At 44.2% G+C, this 20,983-nt stretch overlaps 1 protein-coding gene across 1 annotated transcript in view; it reads right to left on the minus strand.

Annotated features, from left to right (window-relative positions):
• LOC121572490 (microtubule-actin cross-linking factor 1-like) overlaps nt 1-19,634 on the minus strand; it is a 257,852-nt gene extending 238,218 nt beyond the window's left edge. The window contains exons 1-2 of the mRNA XM_045221763.1: nt 19,343-19,634; nt 14,328-14,600 (exon numbers count right to left, since the gene is read on the minus strand). Of these exons, the coding sequence (XP_045077698.1) occupies nt 14,328-14,571 (244 nt within the window). The 5' untranslated portion in view covers nt 14,572-14,600; nt 19,343-19,634. The remainder of the gene's footprint in view (nt 1-14,327; nt 14,601-19,342) is intronic.
• Nucleotides 19,635-20,983: the final 1,349 nt, after the last annotated feature.

A 20,983-nucleotide genomic window follows, 5' to 3' on the forward strand; every position in this document is an offset into this window, starting at 1 on the left:
ATTACAGCTCTCACAGACCTGTTAGTTTTTCTTTAAGAAGCCCTCCTGTTCTCCACTCATTACCTGTATTAACTGCACCTGTTTGAACTCATTACCTTTATAAAAGACACCTGTTCACACACTCAATCAAACAGACTCCAACCTCTCCACAATGGCCAACACCAGAGAGCTGTGTAAGGACATCAGGGATACAATTGTAGACCTGCACAAGGCTGGGATGGGCTACAGGACAATAGGCAAGCAGCTTGGTGAGAAGGCAACAACTGTTGGCACAATTATTAGAAAATGGAAGAAGTTCAAGATGACGGTCAATCACCCTCGGTCTGGGGCTCCATGCAAGATCTCACCTCGTGGGGCATCAATGATCATGAGGAAGGTGAGGGATCAGCCCAGAACTACACGGCAGGACCTGGTCAATGACCTGAAGAGAGCTGGGACCACAGTCTCAAAGAAAACCATTAGTAACACACTACGCCGTCGTGGATTAAAATACTGCAGCGCACGCAAGGTCCCCCTGCTCAAGCCAGCGCATGTCCAGGCCCATCTGAAGTTTGCCAATGACCATCTGGATGATCCAGAGGAGGAATGGGAGAAGGTCATGTGGTCTGATGAGACAAAAATATAGCTTTTTGGTTTAAACTCCACTCGCCGTGTTTGGAGGAAGAAGAAGGATGAATACAACCCCAAGAACACCATCCCAACCGTGAAACATGGAGGTGGAAACATCATTCTTTAGGGATGCTTTTCTGCAAAGGGGACAGGACGACTGCACCGTATTGAGGGGAGGATGGATGGGGCCATGTATCCCGAGATCTTGGCCAACAACCTCCTTCCCTCAGTAAGAGCATTGAAGATGGGTCGTGGCTGGGTCTTCCAGCATGACAACGACCCGAAACACACAGCCAGGTCAACTAAGGAGTGGCTCCGTAAGAAGCATCTCAAGGTCCTGGAATGGCCTCGCCAGTCTCCAGACCTGAACCCAATAGAAAATCTTTGGAGGGAGCTTAAGTCCGTATTGCCCAGCGACAGCCCCGAAACCTGAAGGATCTGGAGAAGGTATGTATGGAGGAGTGGGCCAAAATCCCTGCTGCAGTGTGTGCAAACCTGGTCAAGACCTACAGGAAACGTATGATCTTTGTAGTTGCAAACAAAGGTTTCTGTACCAAATATTAAGTTCTGCTTTTCTGATGTATCAAATACTTTTGTCATGCAATAAAATGCAAATTATTTACTTAAAAATCATACAATGTGATTTTCTGGATTTTTGTTTTAGATTCCGTCTCTCACAGTTGAAGTGTACCTTTGATAAAAATGACAGACCTCTACATGCTTTGTAAGTAGGAAAACCTGCAAAATCGGCAGTGTATCAAATACTTGTTCTCCCCACTGTATATACAGCTGTGGAAAAAATTAAGAGAACACTGCACATTTTTCTTAAATCTGCATCTCTACATGTATGACAGCCATTCCATTCCAGTGTCTGTTGAATTCCAACACAGGCACACCTCATTCTACTGAATTAGGTACTGATTAGGTGATCACCTGAACCAAATCTTATTTAACGAGGAAAAGTATAAAAACCACTGCTGTGGTCATCACTATCATCTTGCAATAGGACCAGCTGGATGGCAAAAACAGTGCTAATAGTACCTCAAAAGTAATTTTAATAAAAAAATAACTATTGACCATGCCAAAAGAGTTGAAAAGGAAAGTTTTGAGTGAGGAAAAGAAGGGTTCAATTCTGGCTTTACTGGCAGAGGGATATAGTGAGTGTCAGGTTGCTTCCATCCTTAACATTTCAAAGACGGTGGTTCATAAGAACAAGGTCAAGCAGCAGACATTGGGGCAACAAAGCTACAGACCGGCAGAGGGCGAAAACGACTCTACTGACCGGGATGACCGCCAACTCATTCGAATGTCACTCAACAACTGTAGGATGACATCAACTGACCTACAAAAAGAATGGCAAACGGCAGCTGGGGTGAAGTGCACGGCGAGGACTGTTCGAAACAGGCTCCTAGGGGCAGGGCTGAAGTCGTGCAAAGCTAGAGAAAAGCCCTTCATCAATGAGAAGCAAAGAAAAGCCAGGCTGAGGTTTACAAAAGACCATACGGATTGGACCGTAGAGGACTGGAGTAAGGTCATCTTCTCTGATGAGTCCAATTTTCAGCTTTGCCCAACACCTGGTCGTCTAATGGTTAGACGGAGACCTGGAGAGGCCTTCAAGCCACAGCGTCTCGCACCCAATGTGAAATTTGGTGGAGGATCGGTGATGATCTGGGGGTACTTCAGCAAGGCTGGAATCGGGCAGATTTGTCTTTGTGAAGGACGCATGAATCAAGCCACGTACAAGGTTGTCCTGGATGAAAACTTGCTTCCTTTTGCTCTGACATTGTTCCCCAACTCTGAGGATTGGTTTTTCCAGCAGGACAATGTGCCATGCCACACAGCCAGGTCAATCAAGGTGTGGATGGAGGACCACCAGATCCAGACCCTGTCATGGCCAGCCCAATCTCCAGACCTGAACCCCATTGAAAACTTCTGGAATGTGATCAAGAGGAAGATGGATGGTCACAAGCCATCAAACAAAGCCGAGCTGCTTGAATTTTTGCGCCAGAAGTGGCATAAAGTCACCCAACATCAATGTGAAAGACTTGTGGAGAGCATGCCAAGACGCATGAAAGCTGAGATTGAAAATCAGTGTTATTCCACCCAATATTGATTTCTGAACTCTTTCTAAGTTAAAACATTAGTATAGTGTTGTTTAAAAATTAACATCAACTTATTTTCTTTGCATTATTCGAGGTCTGACAACACTGCATATTTATTGTTATTTTGACCAGTTGTCATTTTCTGCAGATAAATGCTCTAAATGACAATATTTTGGGGGGGAATTTGGGAGAAATGTTGTCAGTAGTTTATAGAATAAAACAAAAATGTTATTTTTACCCAAACACATACCTATAAATAGTACAACCAGAGAAGCTGATAATTTTGCAGTGGTCTCTTAATTTTTTCCAGAGCTGTGTGTATTTATATATAGAGAGTTGAAGTCGGAAGTTTACATACACCTTAGCCAAATACATTTAAACTCAGTTTTTCACAATTCCTGACATTTAATCCTGATCAAGATTCCCTGTTTTAGGTCAGTTAGGATCAACACTTTATTTTAAGAATGTGAAATGTCAGAATAATAGTAGCGAGAATGATTTCTTTCAGCGTTTATTTCTTTCATCACATTCCCAGTGGGTCAGAAGTGTACATACACTCAATTAGTATTTGGTAGCATTGCCTTTAAATTGTTTAACTTGGGTCAAACGTTTCAGGTAGCCTTCCACAAGCTTCCCACAATAAGTTGGGTGAATTTTGGCCCATTCCTCCTGACAGAGCTGGTGTAACTGAGTCAGGTTTGTAGGCCTCCTTGCTCGCACACACATTTTCAGTTCTGCCCACACATTTTCAATAGGATTGAGATCAGGGTTTTGTGATGGCCACTCCAATACCTTGACTTTGTTGTCCTTAAGCCATTTTGCCACAACTTTGGAAGTATGCTTGGGGTCATTGTCCATTTGGAAGACCCATTTGCGACCAAGCTTCCTGACTGATGTCTTGAGATGTTGCTTCAATATATCCGCATAATTTTCCTTCCTCATGATGCCATCTATTTTGTGAAGTGCACCAGTCCCTACTGCAGCAAAGCACCCCCACAGCATGATGCTGCCACCCCCGTGCTTCACGGTTGGGATGGTGTTCTTCGGCTTGCAAGCATCCCCCTTTTTCCTCCAAACATAACAATGGTCATTATGGCCAAACAGTTCTATTTTTGTTTCATCAGACCAGAGGACATTTCTCCAAAAAGTACGATCTTTGTCCCCATGTGCAGATGCAAACCGTAGTCTGGCTTTTTTATGGCAGTTTTGGAGCAGTGGCTTCTTCCTTGCTGAGTGGCCTTTCAGGTTATGTCGATATAGGACTTGTTTTACTGTGGATATAGATACTTTTGTACCTGTTTCCTCCAGCATCTTCACAAGGTCCTTTGCTGTTGTTCTGGGATTGATTTGCACTTTTCACACCAAAGTGCGTTCATCTCTAGGAGACAGAACGCGTCTCCTTCCTGAGCGGTATGACGGCTGCTTGGTCCCATGGTGTTTATACTTGCGTACTATTGTTTGTACAGATGAACGTGGAACCTTCAGGCGTTTGGAAATTGCTCCCAAGGATGAACCAGACTTGTGGAGGTCTATCATTTTTTTTCTGAGGTCTTGGCTGATTTATTTTGATTTTCCCATGATGTCAAGCAAAGAGGCACTGAGTTTGAAGGTAGGCCTTGAAATAAATCCACAGGTACACCTCCAATTGACTCAAATTATGTCAATTAGCCTATCAGAAGCTTCTAAAGCCATGACATTTTCTGGAATGTTCCAAGCTGTTTAAAGGCACAGTCAACTTAGTGTAGGTAAACTTCTGACCCACTGGAATTGTGAGACAGTTAATTATAAGTGAAATAATCTGTCTGTAAACAATTGTTGGAAAAAGTACTTGTGTCATGCACAAAGTAGATGTCCTAACCGACTTGCCAAAACTATAGTTTGTTAAAAGTAAATGTGTGGAGTGGTTGAAAAACAAGTTTTAATGACTCCAACCCAAGTGTATGTAAACTTCCGACTTCAACTGTATATATATATGCGCCCATCTCAGTGAACTAATCCATTGCAGAGGCCTAGACTAAAAGCCAATTGATGCTTGATCCGAAAATGTGGTCAGTGGCTCCATATAGAGGGTGTGACGCAATTGCGGAGCCTCCGGAGGCATGCAGAGGCCAAATCGAGCTCTGTACCGCATCGCCATGCGTCTCCCAAATGTCTCTGTCTTGCTCCGCATTGAAATGATTGGTTGACTGTAGGTGGGGGCTGTACATCCTGTATGAACACAAACTCACTTCCTTGACAACTTCCTTCACAACAGCTCTGCAATGCTCCGCGAAGCACTAGAAGTATCAATGCCCTGACTTCTGCAGAGGCCATATCACCCGAAATGCTGCATGTCCAATTCAGATGTCGGAATGACCATGCAGCACCCAGATGCACAATGCACTTCTCTTTCCAGAATGCACTCTCTCCCGCCAATTTGTGCACATTCATTGTTTCATAACTGCCGGCAGGTAGCTTAGTGGTTAAGAGCGTAGTGCCAGTAACCGAAAGGTCGCTGGTTCTAATCCCCGAGCCGACTAGGTGAAAAATCTGTCGATGTGCCCTTGAGCAAGGCACTTAACCCTAATTGCTCCTGTAAGTCGCTCTGGATAAGAACGTCTGCTAAATGACAATTTTTTTGTGAAAAATGTGAATTGTTTCTGTTTGATTACTAGTGTATATCAATTCCCCATTACATACAGTGCTCAAAAAAATTAAGGGAACACTTAAACAACACAATGTAACTCCAAGTCAATCACACTTCTGTGAAATCAAACTGTCCACTTAGGAAGCAACACTGATTGACAATAAATTTCACATGCTGTTGTGCAAATGGAATAGACAACAGGTGGAAATTATAGGCAATTAGCAAGACACCCCCAATAAAGAAGTGGTTCTGCAGGTGGTGACCACAGACCACTTCTCAGTTCCTATGCTTCCTGGCTGATGTTTTGGTCACTTTTGAATGCTGCCGGTGTTTCACTCTAGTGGTAGCATGAGACGGAGTCTACAACCCACACAAGTGGCTCAGGTAGTGCAGCTCATCCAGGATGGTACATCAATGCGAGCTGTGGCAAGAAGGTTTGCTGTGTCTGTCAGCGTAGTGTCCAGAGCATGGAGGCGCTACCAGGAGACAGGCCAGTACATCAGGAGACGTGGAGGAGGCCGTAGGAGGGCAACAACCCAGCAGCAGGACCGCTACCTCCACCTTTGTGCAAGGAGGAGCAGGAGGAGCACTGCCAGAGCCTTGCAAAATGACCTCCAGCAGGCGACAAATGTGCATGTGTCTGCTCAAACGGTCAGAAACAGACTCCATGAGGGTGGTATGAGGGCCCGACGTCCACAGGTGGGGGTTGTGCTTACAGCCCAACACCGTGCAAGACGTTTGGCATTTGCCAGAGAACACCAAGATTGGCAAATTCGCCCCTGGCGTCCTGTGCTCTTCACAGATGAAAGCAGGTTCACACTGAGCACATGTGACAGACGTGACAGAGTCTGGAGACGCCGTGGAGAACGTTCTGCTGCCTGCAACATCCTCCAGCATGACCGGTTTGGCGGTGGGTCAGTCATGGAGTGGGGTGGCATTTCTTTGGGGGGCCGCACAGCCCTCCATGTGCTCGCCAGAGGTAGCCTGACTGCCATTAGGTACCGAGATGAGATCCTCAGACCCCTTGTGAGACCATATGCTGGTGCAGTTGGCCCTGGGTTCCTCCTAATGCAAGACAATGCTAGACCTCATGTGGCTGGAGTGTGTCAGCAGTTCCTGCAAGAGGAAGGCATTGATGCTATGGACTGGCCCGCCCGTTCCCCAGACCTGAATCCAATTGAGCACATCTAGGACATCATGTCTCGCTCCATCCACCAACGCCACGTTGCACCACACTGTCCAGGAGTTGGCGGATGCTTTAGTCCAGGTCTGGTAGGAGATCCCTCAGGAGACCATCCGCCACCTCATCAGGAGCATGCCCAGGCATTGTAGGGAGGTCATACAGGCACGTGGAGGCCACACACACTACTGAGCCTCATTTTGACTTGTTTTAAGGACATTACATCAAGTTGGATCAGCCTGTAGTGTGGTTTTCCACTTTAATTTTGAGGATGACTCCAAATCCAGACCTCCATGGGTTGATACATTTGATTTCCATTGATAATTTTTTTGTGATTTTGTTGTCAGCACATTCAACTATGTAAAGAAAAAAGTATTTAATAAGATTATTTCATTCAGATCTAGAATGTGTTATTTTAGTGTTCCCTTTATTTTTTTGAGCAGTGTATAATCTCAAGGTGATAAAGATCCATAATATCCCATAGGCCTAATCCTATAGGTGGCTCATCTATAGCCTAGTATAATCAATGAATGTGCCATTTTGGCAGCCAAATATGTGTCCTCCTACCACAACCTGAGGGACAGCCAGTGAAAAGTGCAATGTAATGTCAATATTCTTTTCTCATTTTGTTTTGTTTTGGCTTTCATACCATGCCATGTGGCTTCTCAGTCAAGTTGAGACTGGTCGACTACTATTGCTTTAATGTATTATTATTCTCATAATATTGTTGTTGTAGTTGCTGTTAATGGTAATCCCATTTCCACTACTACTATTATTATTGCTGTTGGTCCCACCATTTTTGTTTTATGTACATTTACAATGTAAGTAATTTAACTTGCCATGTCAATAAAGTCTATTGAATTGAATGGCATGTTCACAGTAACCTATACCATCGACAAGAGGTAAGGGGATCTAGACAGGTGAGACTGACGTGTGTTGTGTCTGACGTCCATAAGATGGGAGGCTGTGTGTAGTAGGCCTATGGGTGGGGCAGGACACGTCTGTGTGTAAGGGGATCTCAGAAGTCCAGACAAACGCATGTCAGTAAAGGGATACCTGCCATAGAGCTTTCTCCAAGCCCAGCCTTCCCCTGACTAATGCTGTACTGTCACAGTGCTTCCTAGCCTGACATAAACCAGACATCATCCATAGCCTTCAGCTGTTACGCATCATCAGCATTTCCTCAGTACTGTGAATAATACAGACATGACTAGTAGAAGAAGATGAACTGTATAATCCATCCGCAACTGATTGGTTCAGTCTGAATATTATGGAATACAAGAACATTACGAAATACAGTGGGGAGAACAAGTATTTGATACACTGCCGATTTTGCAGGTTTTCCTACTTACAAAGCATGTAGAGGTCTGTAATTTTTATCATAGGTACACTTCAACTGTGAGAGACGGAATCTAAAACAAAAATCCAGAAAATCACATTGTATGATTTGTAAGTAATTAATTTGCATTTTATTGCATGACATAAGTATTTGATACATCAGAAAAGCAGAACTTAATATTTGGTACAGCAACCTTTGTTTGCAATTACAGAGATCATACATTTCCTGTAGGTCTTGACCAGGTTTGCACACACTGCAGCAGGGATTTTGGCCCACTCCTCCATACAGACCTTCTCCAGATCCTTCAGGTTTCGGGGGCTGTCGCTGGGCAATACGGACTTTCAGCTCCCTCCAAAGATTTTCTATTGGGTTCAGGTCTGGAGACTGGCTAGGCCACTCCAGGACCTTGAGATGCTTCTTACGGAGCCACTCCTTAGTTGCCCTGGCTGTGTGTTTCGGGTCGTTGTCATGCTGGAAGACCCAGCCACGACCCATCTTCAATGCTCTTACTGAGGGAAGGAGGTTGTTGGCCAAGATCTCGCGATACATGGCCCCATCCATCCTCCCCTCAATACGGTACAGTCGTCCTGTCCCCTTTGCAGAAAAGCATCCCCAAAGAATGATGTTTCCACCTCCATGCTTCACGGTTGGGATGGTGTTCTTGGGGTTGTACTCATCCTTCTTCTTCCTCCAAACACGGCGAGTGGAGTTTAGACCAAAAAGCTCTATTTTTGTCTCATCAGACCACATGACCTTCTCCCATTCCTTCTCTGGATCATCCAGATGGTCATTGGCAAACTTCAGACGGGCCTGGACATGCGCTGGCTTGAGCAGGGGGACCTTGCGTGCGCTGCAGGATTTTAATCCATGACGGCGTAGTGTGTTACTAATGGTTTTCTTTGAGACTGTGGTCCCAGCTCTCTTCAGGTCATTGACCAGGTCCTGCCGTGTAGTTCTGGGCTGATCCCTCACCTTCCTCATGATCATTGATGCCCCACGAGGTGAGATCTTGCATGGAGCCCCAGACCGAGGGTGATTGACCGTCATCTTGAACTTCTTCCATTTTCTAATAATTGCGCCAACAGTTGTTGCCTTCTCACCAAGCTGCTTGCCTATTGTCCTGTAGCCCATCCCAGCCTTGTGCAGGTCTACAATTTTATCCCTGATGTCCTTAGACAGCTCTCTGGTCTTGGCCATTGTGGAGAGGTTGGAGTCTGTTTGATTGAGTGTGTGGACAGGTGTCTTTTATACAGGTAACGAGTTCAAACAGGTACAGTTAATACAGGTAATGAATGGAGAATAGGAGGGCTTCTTAAAGAAAAACTAACAGGTCTGTGAGAGACGGAATTCTTACTGGTTGGTAGGTGATCAAATACTTATGTCATGCAATAAAATGCAAATTAATTACTTAAAAATCATACAATGTGATTTTCTGGATTTTTGTTTTAGATTCCGTCTCTCACAGTTGAAGTGTACCTATGATAAAAATCACAGACCTCTACATGCTTTGTAAGTAGGAAAACCTGCAAAATCGGCAGTGTATCAAATACTTGTTCTCCCCACTGTAGATGGGGGTAAGAAAAGATGACAGTCTTATTTTGTTCCCAACATGTAGGATGTGAGGCAAAGAGGGAGTGAGAAATGGAGAGAACCAATGAGATGAGTTGAGGCTAAATTATTCAGTGCAACTCCATGGAGATATTTTCTTTCTTCTAAGTCATGTCTGTCCATTTCTTTCAGTCACCCTCCCACTTCTTCTCTCTTTACAAACACACACACACATCCAATTATCTACATTCGTGAATGCTTTGTATGAATACGAACATACAAACCCACAAAATGTAGCCTTTCAGCCATCAAACCTGGCAAGCACACAGACACTACCACACACTGATTCCAGTCACTCTGACTGTAGAGTTTGGGAAATTAAAGCAAAGCAGGGCAGCAGACATGGCTGTTGGCCGTCCATTGGCTCCCGCAGCAGTACACAGTACACACAGAGAGACGAGAGGAAGAAGTAATAGTGATGGGAATGAACTGAAGGGTGATGTGACTCAGATGACATCCGTTTTACGGTATATGGGTAGATCCACTGACAGCTTGACTACTGTTATCAGTTATATAATCTTCCTATGGGCATTGGTTGATAGAGCACACTTTGACAGACACAGAGCATAATCCCTTAAAGGTATTCTAGTAGCTTTATCATTCTAATTGAACTTAGATTCACCCCAAATGGTCTAATAAGATTCCCTCCATAAACCATCATCAGATAATAAGAAAAAACAGTTAAGACAGTCAAGTAGAGCTGGGCGATATGGAACCTCAAGGCAAGTCTGTCAGGATCTTTACAGGGTGACCAAATCATTATATCCCCATTTAGTGGTCATAAGTGCAAAGTACGACTTTTTATGTGACCCTGTGTGATAAAAGAAGCACTGATGAAACATGATGAAATGTGCTTGAGTCATCTTTGTTGGATCATGCTGAGTCCAGGTGCAGACAGTGAATGTGACCTACACACACATCAACACCCTCATCCCAGACACCCTGGACCCACTCCAATTCGCATACTGCCCCAACAGATCCACAGATGACGCAATCGCTATTGCACTCCACACTCCCCTCTCCTACCTGTACAAGAGGAACACCTATGTGAGAATGCTGTTCATTGACTACAGGTCAGCGTTCAACACCATAGTGCCCTCCATGGGCCCTCAGATCCTCAAAAAGTTATACAGCTGCACCATTGAGAGCATCTTGACTGGCTGCATCACCGGTGGGTATGGCAACTGCTTGGCATCTGACCGCAAGGCACTACAGCGAATAGTGTGTACTGCCCAGTACATCACTGGGGCCGAGCTCCCTGCCATCCAGGAACTCTATACCAGGCGGTGTCAGAGAAAGGCCCTAAAAATTGCCAAAGATCCCAGACACCCAAGTCATAGACTGTTCTCTCTGCTATCGCAGGGCAAGCGGTACCGATGCACCAAGTCTGGAACCAACAACAGCATGAACAGCATCTACCCCCAAGCCATAAGACTGCTAAATAGTTAACCAAATAGCTACCCGGACTATCTGCATTGACCCTTTTTGCACTAACTTCTTTTGACTCATCAGATACGCTGCTGCTACTGTTTATTATCTATCCTGTTGACTAGTCACTTTATTCCTAGTTATATGTACATATCTACCTCAATTACCTCGTACCCCTGCACATCGACTCTGTACTGGTACCCCGTGGATATAGCCAAGTTATCGTTACTCATTGTGTATTTATTATTACTTTTGTTATTACTTTCTATTATTTTCTATTTTCTTTCTCTCTGCATTGATGGGAAGGACCCCTAAGTAAGCATTTCACTGTTAGTCTACACCTGTTGTTTACAAAGCATGTGACTGAATGAATACAATTTGATTTGAACACACACACACTATGAGGCATACCTACTCTACACTAGTAGAGCAACACACTTTCAACATAGCCTATTGCATTTTTATATGCACTGATTTAGTCCTCTAAGTCGCTAATTTGTCGCTAATATTCCAAAGCACCTATTAGGGCAGAAGATTGAATCAGGTCTATTGCGAATACATTATGGCTCCTTGGCTTGGGTTCTCAGGGTGTTCTGAGGTTGTGTGTATGGGGCCTCTGTTGACGTGTGTTTTAAGTAACAGACATAATTGATTTATAGCGTGGCATTCCAACTCCCTTTTCCCAGTCCAAATTGCTCACATCCCCCTTTCCCCTCCACACGTCCTCTCTCACCCCTGTCTCTTTTTAGATGTCATCATTACTCTTCCTCCTATCCTCCCCCTCTTTGAACCTTGCCCATTTTCTCTGTCTGCCCTCCTTCTCCTCTCTGTCCATTCTCTGTTTTTTCTTGTAATTGTGGATTCCTCTGGATTGAGTCTATCCCTCACTCTACTTTTCTCTGTGTCCCCCTCAAACTTAAATTAAAATTCAAATGCTCTCTCTCTCTGTTTCACTATTTGTTTTGGCCCTTTTTTCTCACTTTTCCAGAGTCTTTCCTGCTCCCTTCATAGCCATGGAAACTGGGAGACTGTGTGCATGCAGGTACCCATGGCAACAGGGGAATAGGGCCCAGCCAGGCTAAGAGATGTCTTTTGAGCTGCCTGGTGAATTTGTTTTGAGCAAGAGCTCAGGCAGGCAGTCGCCTAGACGCCTCAGTTCCATGCAGGCACCATATGTCTGGGGCCTCAGTAAATACTGTATGTCCATACATTTCCCCCACCGCATTCACACACCTGGATACACTGTGCCTCCAGCCAACAGTCGCACACACTCATTACACATGCACATTTACACATAGGCTATACAAGTCAGCAAATATCAAAATCCCTCAAGAGAAGACAGCTACTTCAAAATAATGAATAACTCAATAAATAATCCACAATAGCAGGAGATCTTGTTTTTGAACTGTTTTGAAAATAATTTAACAATTCATGTGACAAACGTAGCCTATGTTCCGTGTGACATACAGATGCTCAGCCTCATCCGCTTCTAACGCTTCCAATTTCCACATGCCACGAAACAGATTTTGTTCAAAAGTAATTTGGTCATATTAATTACAATTAATCCAAATAATACAGGATATTATAATTATGAAATGGCCAGACATGTTAATATAAACAGTCACAATAGCATTTAGTCTAGTTTATATTGATTCTCACTTCATACTCATCCTCAGTTGCATCCACAATTAAAACCAATATGAAATTATAGGAGTGCCTTGTCCCCTTGAATAAAGATGATACATCTGTATTCTGCATGCCACCACACAACAACTTTGAGCCAAGACGTCAGTCAAAGGTCCTGCTGCCAACAGCGAGCCAAGAATTCTCTCTCATAATCAAACCAGTCTGACACAGACAGCGCCTTTCCTCTGCCCACCCACTTACTTACACACACTCACATACACACACATTCTCAAAAAACTTTCACACACACACACACAAGCACACACAGCCCAAAGCCCAAACACATCAGGACAGCTGTGAATTCCAACTCTTAGTACCAGGAGACGACCACAACTGTCAACTAACCAGTACGGTCGAAACCTCAAAAACATTGGTTCAAATGAGAAACAAGGGTTCAAAAAAGAAAACACAGTGTGACATGCGTCGCCTGAAACGCATGTCACTACTGCTTCAAGCCATCAATAAAAGAAAGACCTGTTTGTAGCTTTAGCATGACAGTTTACATCGCGACACAAACCGTGACGAATGGACTGACATTTTTTCTCACACTCCTCCTTCCTCCCTCCTTTCTCTTGACCTCTGACCAGGGATTTGTTGACTGCCTCCTCTCTCCTTCACACTGGTTAGTAAATACAGCTGAATCCTGATAAGTGCACATAAGTGCAAGCTGTTTAAGTGTTACCCTGTGTTGTATAAAACCATTTTTTGAAGTGGATTGCAGTTCACCAGTCCCAATTTTTTAAAAAACATTTTGATGGCTCAGTCTGGATATCTGCATGTTCTCTGCTTTAGTGCATGATTCACAACAGTTATCAGGAGCACACACTGGTTGAATCAACATTGTGAAATTAAGTTGAACCAGCGTGGAATAGACGTTGAATTGACGTCTGTGCCCAGTGGGACACTGATTGTAGCTCAGTTGGTAGAGCCACGTGTAGCTCAATTGGTAGAGCATGGCGCTTGCAACGCCAGGGTTGTGGGTTCGATTCCCACGGGGGCCAGTATGAAAAATAAATACAAATAAATGTATGTACTCACTAACTGTAAGTCGCTCTGGATAAGAGCGTCTGCTAAATGACAAAAATGTAAATGTAAAGAGTAATGAAATCAGCAGAAATAGCAGGCGAAGAGCAGCTTGCATGCCTGAGGAAACAACCGCAGCATACATAACCATTCTTTGTTCACTGTATCTCAGTCGCTCCTTCCATCACAAACACTTTACTCCCTTATACAACCCAAGTTGGAACAATGACAGGTTCACTGATTAAACTTTTTTTTTTTACCTCAAAGCATAAACCTGACAGATGATTTTGTCTGATATCTTCGAAGCGGTATCACAAGCCTTTAGTGAAAGTACACACTGTTAAAAAATATATATGCCTAGTTGCTGCCAATTGGAGCACTGCTATGATATGATATGTTTTTTCCACACAAGGCTAGTACAATGCACTCCCAACCCACATCCACAAGGGTAAAGTGGGATGGAGAGATGTAGCCACATCCTCCAAACTCCTTCCCATACAGCACAATAATTACAAAGATAGCTAGTACTTGAATTAGATCAAGATTGGACTTGACAACATTCCAATGTGTAATATAATGTTGAGGTTATAATGAAAACCATTGCCACACATTTGCCTCCATTCTTACCCCACTGAAGGGGGACCATTATCAGTTCCCATCTCTGCAGGTATACCCTGCCGTTTCCAGCTGAGTGTTGTAGCAGTATACATTTCCCAAACGTCTTACCTGCAACACGCACCACCGCCCTCTCCGCCGGGTCCAGCACCGAGTCGTGGGTCTTCCTCTTCCTCCTCTCTCCTCTCTCGTGTCTGGACGGTCGGTTCCAGGGTAGGGTGTCCCCAGGGGGGCCCTGGGGTCCGGACGGGCAGGGGGACAGGGAGCCCCCCGAGCGCTCGCTACGCAAAGACCGCTCGCTCTTCTCGCTGACGCAGGAGCGCTCGCTCAGTGTCTCCTCGTCCGAGGACTCCATCACGCCGGATGGCTGGAAGAAGAGAGGGACTGGAGTAAAAGAGGAGGAGAAGAAATGGGGAAGAGTGTGGGGGAGGGGGTAGAAATAAGGTCAGGGCAACAGGGGGGAAGTAAGAAGGGAGGAAAGAGGAGAGAAAGAAAGGAAGTATGAGAGATAGGCAATGCTGTATAATTCATCATCCATGGTGTAATCTGGCATAGCTCACGAATAATGCAATTCATGTAAATCACCTTGGTTACAACACGAGGTGATGACGATAGGGAGGAGGATGGAGGAAGAATTGGGTTAACAGAACTGCCAGGTCTCAATGATGCTCAACGGGTTTGACGAGTTCTAAGTAATATGACAGAAGACCATTACTCAACTTTCAAGATGGAGATGATTGACATAAAGGCAAAGAGGGTGGCTAGACATCACAATGTCACTGGAGCTCTGTTGTGAAACCACCCCCTACTTCAATCAATAGTCAATGAAGGACAAGGACAGGAAAAGGACGAAATCAGGTCAATCGTGCAACTTTCAAGAAACGTTGGCGACAATCAAGACTTCAGAGCAGTATGACTTCTGTTACTCTACATTCATAATAGATGATTGACAGGTGGGTCTTCGGGTCATGATGATGATGGTTCAACAGACATCACTGCTGAGTCACTGAGGTAATGATGTGGAAAGACCAAGGGACAGGTTGATCGAATACCCTCGCTCCAGGTTCTATTAATACAGTCTGGGTCCTGGTCGATACTGGACTCTCTACCTGAGTCATGCAGAGAGGAGCTGAGGAGCACTGAGTTATTCTGTGATCAGCTGGATGTGGATGGGACCCACGGGAGCATGGACTACGGCTCTGTCCATCATATTGGGGATCAATACCACTGACCTCAGCGCAGTGGTGTCTGGGGACTTTGAATGGGTTTTACTGTCTAAAGGCTGACCCTGGAACAGCCCAGCCCATTCTATGCTAAATGACTGACACAATTTGATTTTGGTTTTGTTCAGCTATTTTTCGGACTATTCTTTGAAGTTGTATGTCTCATGAGGGTCCTAGTTGACCACAAAACCCCCATGGTTTTCCATCTATCTAAATAAGGAAAAGTATTTTAAAAAGGAGTTTTGGGCTTCCATCCGTAATCAGCCGTTTGCAATTGACTGAAATTATACAAACTCCCTTACTACTACAGCTGTGGTTAGGTAGTGGAAATATTCCATTGAGATGTGAGTAGTAAGTCAAACAAGCTATCTACTATTTCCATCTGTGGTAACTGTGGTGAATTTCCCTGTACTAGTCTAGCCCTGGGCAGAACGCCTGCCCCACTTCCTCCAGCATGTCTCTTGAGGTACCAGGAAAGGGTTAACCCTTCCCAGCGTCCTCAGCATGCAGTTGGATCACTCAGTTTCCCTGCTGCTGCCTGACAGAGTGTTGGTTCTGAGGCGACCGGAGCCAGTGGTTTATAAATAGAGACAGAATGGGGGGTTCAAAGCCATGCTGTGTCATTATGCCTTCGTGTGGCATCGCGTGAAAGGAAATGACAGCTTTTGAAATAAAAACATGAAAAATCAGAAAAACAAATCATAATACAACAATTTCCTTTCCAATACAGCCTCCTGCTTTCTCTCTCTCTGTCGCAGTCCTCTTCCCTCTCTCTCGCTTTCAGTCCTCTTCCCTCTCTCTCGCTTTCAGTCCTCTTCCCTCTCTCTGTCGCAGTCCTCTTCCCTCTCTCTCGCTTTCAGTCCTCTTCCCTCTCTTTGTCGCAGTCCTCTTCCCTCTCTCTCGCTTTCAGTCTTCTTCCCTTTCTCCGTCTCAGTTCTCTTCTCTCTTTCCACTCTCTCTCTCGCTCTGTCTCTGTCCTCTTCCCTCTCTCTCCCCCTGACAACATTTGTTGGAGTTGGACCGTGTATGGATGCAGAACAGTTGACTGGGTTAATTTATAACTTGGCCTCCGGATTTGCATGGCCATGGATAAAGGGTGTTCCCATCCAAAGCCGAGACTGAGTGATTCCAAAACAGCATTCCTTCATAGTCTATGGACCGACTAACCGATTAACTGCTGTTGAAGCCTCATTGATAGTTGAACAGACAGCGGGGTTACCTATAAGCATAAAGGCATATAATCCACATGGTGTTATGTAGATGCATTCATGTTACTGGAGACAGTTGAGCGATCCTCATAGATATAGGCCCCCAGCTATGAGTAACACTGACACACTGACTAGACTCTCAACTCCCCCTCACTGGCGATCCAGACATGGTCCGATACCGAGAGCCACTGTCAAAAGTCACAGCTAATGAGGTGCTGCTGGAGTTGACTGTCTGAGGGAATGAACATGGGAGGGAGATAGGAGAGAGAGTGTGTGTACTGCATATGCAGGTTAGCGTTTTTCTTGTTCTGGAGGCAGCCCTCCAAAGTGGTCACTAGCTAGCACAGCCACAAAGTCATAAAATCTGACTTTAAACATTTACATTACATTTTTACATTTTAGTCATTTAGCAGACGCTCTTATCCAGAGCGACTTACAGGAGCAATTAGGGTTAAGTGCCTTGCTTAAGGGCACATCGACAGATTTTTCACCTAGTCGGCTCGGGGATTAGAACCAGCGACCTTTCGGTTACTGGCACAATGCCCTAACCTTAACCTTAAACACACTGCTAACCCTAATGCCTAACCCTAACCTTAAACACACTGCTAACCCTAATGCCTAACCCTAACATTAAATTAAGACCAAAAAGCTCATTTTTGTTTTCATACATTTTTACAATATAGCCAATTTTGACTTTGCAGCTGGCCCATCTAGTGGAAATCGCTCAGTTCTGCCTCCAGGACAAGACTCATGTCAATAAACGTCAACCTGCACTGCGCATATGTGCGTGCTTGTGTATGTGTGTGTGTGCGAAAAATCTATGATAATGAAATCATGTCATCGTCCGATCATCTCACCCCAAGCAGTGATCAATATTTACAGAAGAGCAATCATACTGTACATACTGCCTGTTATGTTGTGTAGCTACCGGTATAATGATGTCTCTCTGGTGTCCCTGCCCGTCATGACAAGACACACAGTGCATATTAAAAGAGCTGTGGGATAAACGAGGCAATTCAGAGACAAATGGCCAGATCCACTCTAGCAGACAGACAGACAGACAGACAGACAGACAGACGGCAGGAAGACAGACGGTCGGACAGGCAGACAAGTAGACACAGACAGACGCAGGCAGGCAGACAGAGATAGCCAATCAGACAGACGGGCAGGCAGGCAGACAGAGATAGACAATCAGACAGACAGACAGGCAGGCAGACAAACAGGTAGATTGGCACACAGACCAACAGGCAGACATGTTGATGATAGATTGTTAATTGAGACAGAGGTCTAGTTGACACACAGTACTGACATAGCTTCTTTTTCTTTCTTTTTTACTGCAACGCCAACACAGAATAGTTGACGGTGCAGCCTCAGTGACATTTTATTCCATATTGCTTCATGATTGTGGTTCCCGATTCTTGAATATTTAATGTGAAAAGGGGTTGTGTCTATGGGCACTGCAGCTGAAAAGGGCGTGAGAGTAGTAGCCATAATCTTTGGCAACGAGTATGAATTACCACACTGGAATAGGAGAAAATATGCCTATGGTTTAAAATGGGATATTGATGACTACTTGACTGTTTACCTTGACTAGTGTGGGCTAGATTGACAAACTGACCGAATGTTAGCTTATGATTTATGATCAACACAAGGCTGCTCACAACAGGGAAATACATATGGCCATCTGGTGTGTGAATCGACAGGGGACTCATGTATCTTGCTTTCACCTCTAGCACAGATTTTGTATATTTTCCAGACAGCCTTTAGCGTGAAGTAAGCTGAACATAAGACGACTTCTGTAAAAACAGACTGTAGAACATTAATTGATGTCGCTCTAGGGACGTATTTTGATGAGTGCACGGTCCCCATAGTATTATTAACCATAATTAATGGCTGATCAATACAATTATCGTATTCAGGAACACCTTCTATTCAGAAATCGAACATAAATGACACAATTGCTTGAATATACAGCTCTTGCGGAAGGCTATGGATTTATAGAAATTACAATAGATCATAGACATAGGACTGTGTGTTCTGTAGAAGAGGTGATGTGCGTTATGAGGAAAATAGAGGCAAGGGCTTTAATAAGCAGCTGAAACGGTATGCATGCGTGAGCATTGATCGATCCTATTTCGAAATGTCGTGGGGAGCGAAGGCAAGGAGCATACTGGAGCTCTTTGTCCACACTGCCTGCATAACGGGCTAATAACATTCATCCATTTGTGATGCCGGCGTTAACAAAATGCGTTTTGTGTCTCTCTCATTAGTAGAATAACATTGTTAGGCTATTCGACCTACAAACCCTTCCAACCCCTTCTCATTTTAATATTTTCAAGTACAAAGCATCTAAACCAGGAGCAAGCATGGATAAAAATCGATTTTGATAGGCCTATCGTTTTATTATTGCCTATCTGACAAAAATAAAAATAACTCCCTATACATTTGTATTTATATTCTAAAAATGAATTACACCAATCATTTTATGAATTACATAAAGATCAACTTTTTACTATGCAATTAAGAACAGATATTGGACATCAGCTAAGGGAATAGTTTTACCACATCGGTAATAAAAATGCAACTGAAAGTCAACCATAACACATGTGTTATATCATATGTATTTCACAATCTCAGACGTCTGTCAATATGATTCAGATTACACATGGTGTGTTCCACGACACCAAAACCTTACCGGAGAATAGCGATCCCCGAGTCCGAGTATCCTACAGGGTTACAGAGACAGGGATGCTGTGGCTCTTCCGAGTCGCCCTCCTCACGACAACCGTCTTTCGGACGCACGTTTAGACACAGACGGTCTGACCAGGGCTGCTACTCAGCCGTTTGTACCGACCCGGGACAAGGAAGCGATAAATACCACGACTGTGATTAGGTAATGGCTATCTATTCCCCTCCTTCCCTATCCCTCCTTTTCTTTCCTGTCTCTACAACCCCCACCTCGCTCTCTATCGCCCACTTTCGCTCTACTGACCGCATCAATGGGTAGGCTATTTCACGGGTTTAACATTTAACCCATAGCTATTGGAGATGCATAGCTATTGGAGATGTTAAGTGTCGCGAAAATTGAATTTAGGTGTGTTATAACTTCCAACGTCATCTGGGGCTCAGCTGCACAATTCGCGCACGGCCAACTGGCACGACGCACGCTAATTTTTCGAAGAAAGGGGCGTTTACTTTTGGCATATTTGTGGATGCATAGCAAACACGAAATAGCTGTGTTTAGCTACTGCTTTTGCAACAGGTCTTGCTTTGTCTTTGCATGTGCATGTGATCATATTAATCCTTAATCCTCTGATCTATCATCCCTGTTTCTCCTGACCCCTCCTTCCCCATCTCCAATATGTATTTATGTAACTATATAACTAAATATTTTCTGAGTTTTGTAGGACCCTCCCAGTCTTACAGGTCAGACCAGCTTGTCCGGCCGGGAGAATAGCTTGCAAGAATGGTTCTCTCTGGATAACCATTGGCCACGATATACAAGGACCATCCCTCCCTCCACGGAGCAGTCGGAGAGCGCGACGGAATGCTGTCGGACAGTTCAGGATTAACTGGGCTCGCTGCTGATGTTTTAATCAAACAATGGCTAAGGCCAATTCTGTGACTGGCCAAATGAAAAGCAGTGCAATTTTGCAACCTAGACCGGAGATTTGCTTCAGAAGATAAAATGTAGCATAAGTTTGGGCTGTAATAGGTAACATTAGACTGCTTAACTTTACTGACATAATAAAACAATATCCTATAAAATCCCCTTTGTTCATCAAAATAAGGGAAGGACGCATTTCTGTAATTGACAATAAATCTGGTCAACTGCAAGGCAATAAAGCAGCACAATAGGCCTATAGTTTTGTAAAAGAAAATGCCGTGCTACCCAGACAGGCCAAAATCCCCTTAACCAAACACTTTATTAAAACCTTGTGATGACTGGCCTAGACCATACTGTTGCCTTTTCACCTTGTCCCACGGCCTAGATACAATGTAACCACCAGACTCTGAAGTGAATCAGAAAAGTAACGGTGCAACACTTTGGCGGGAGTCAGGACATCAGGCAATCTTTTAGCGCTAATGAAAAATACAGCTCCTGCCCTGGCCCCTCCCTCCACACACTTCATCAAAACTGTTTATAGGCTATATTGTGACAGTATTGGTATCTCTGGTATCTCTTAATTTTTGTAAATAACCCTTGTGATTAGAGGCTAAATTCACTCCATAATACATCAGCAAGTAATAAACCCTTTATTTTTGTTGACACTAAACACAAGATGCAATCATACTGTACACTCCCTAACTTTTGTCAAGCATTATAACAGAAGCC

Source organism: Coregonus clupeaformis, chromosome 8, assembly GCF_020615455.1.
Source record: "Coregonus clupeaformis isolate EN_2021a chromosome 8, ASM2061545v1, whole genome shotgun sequence".
Lineage (NCBI taxonomy): Eukaryota > Metazoa > Chordata > Actinopteri > Salmoniformes > Salmonidae > Coregonus > Coregonus clupeaformis.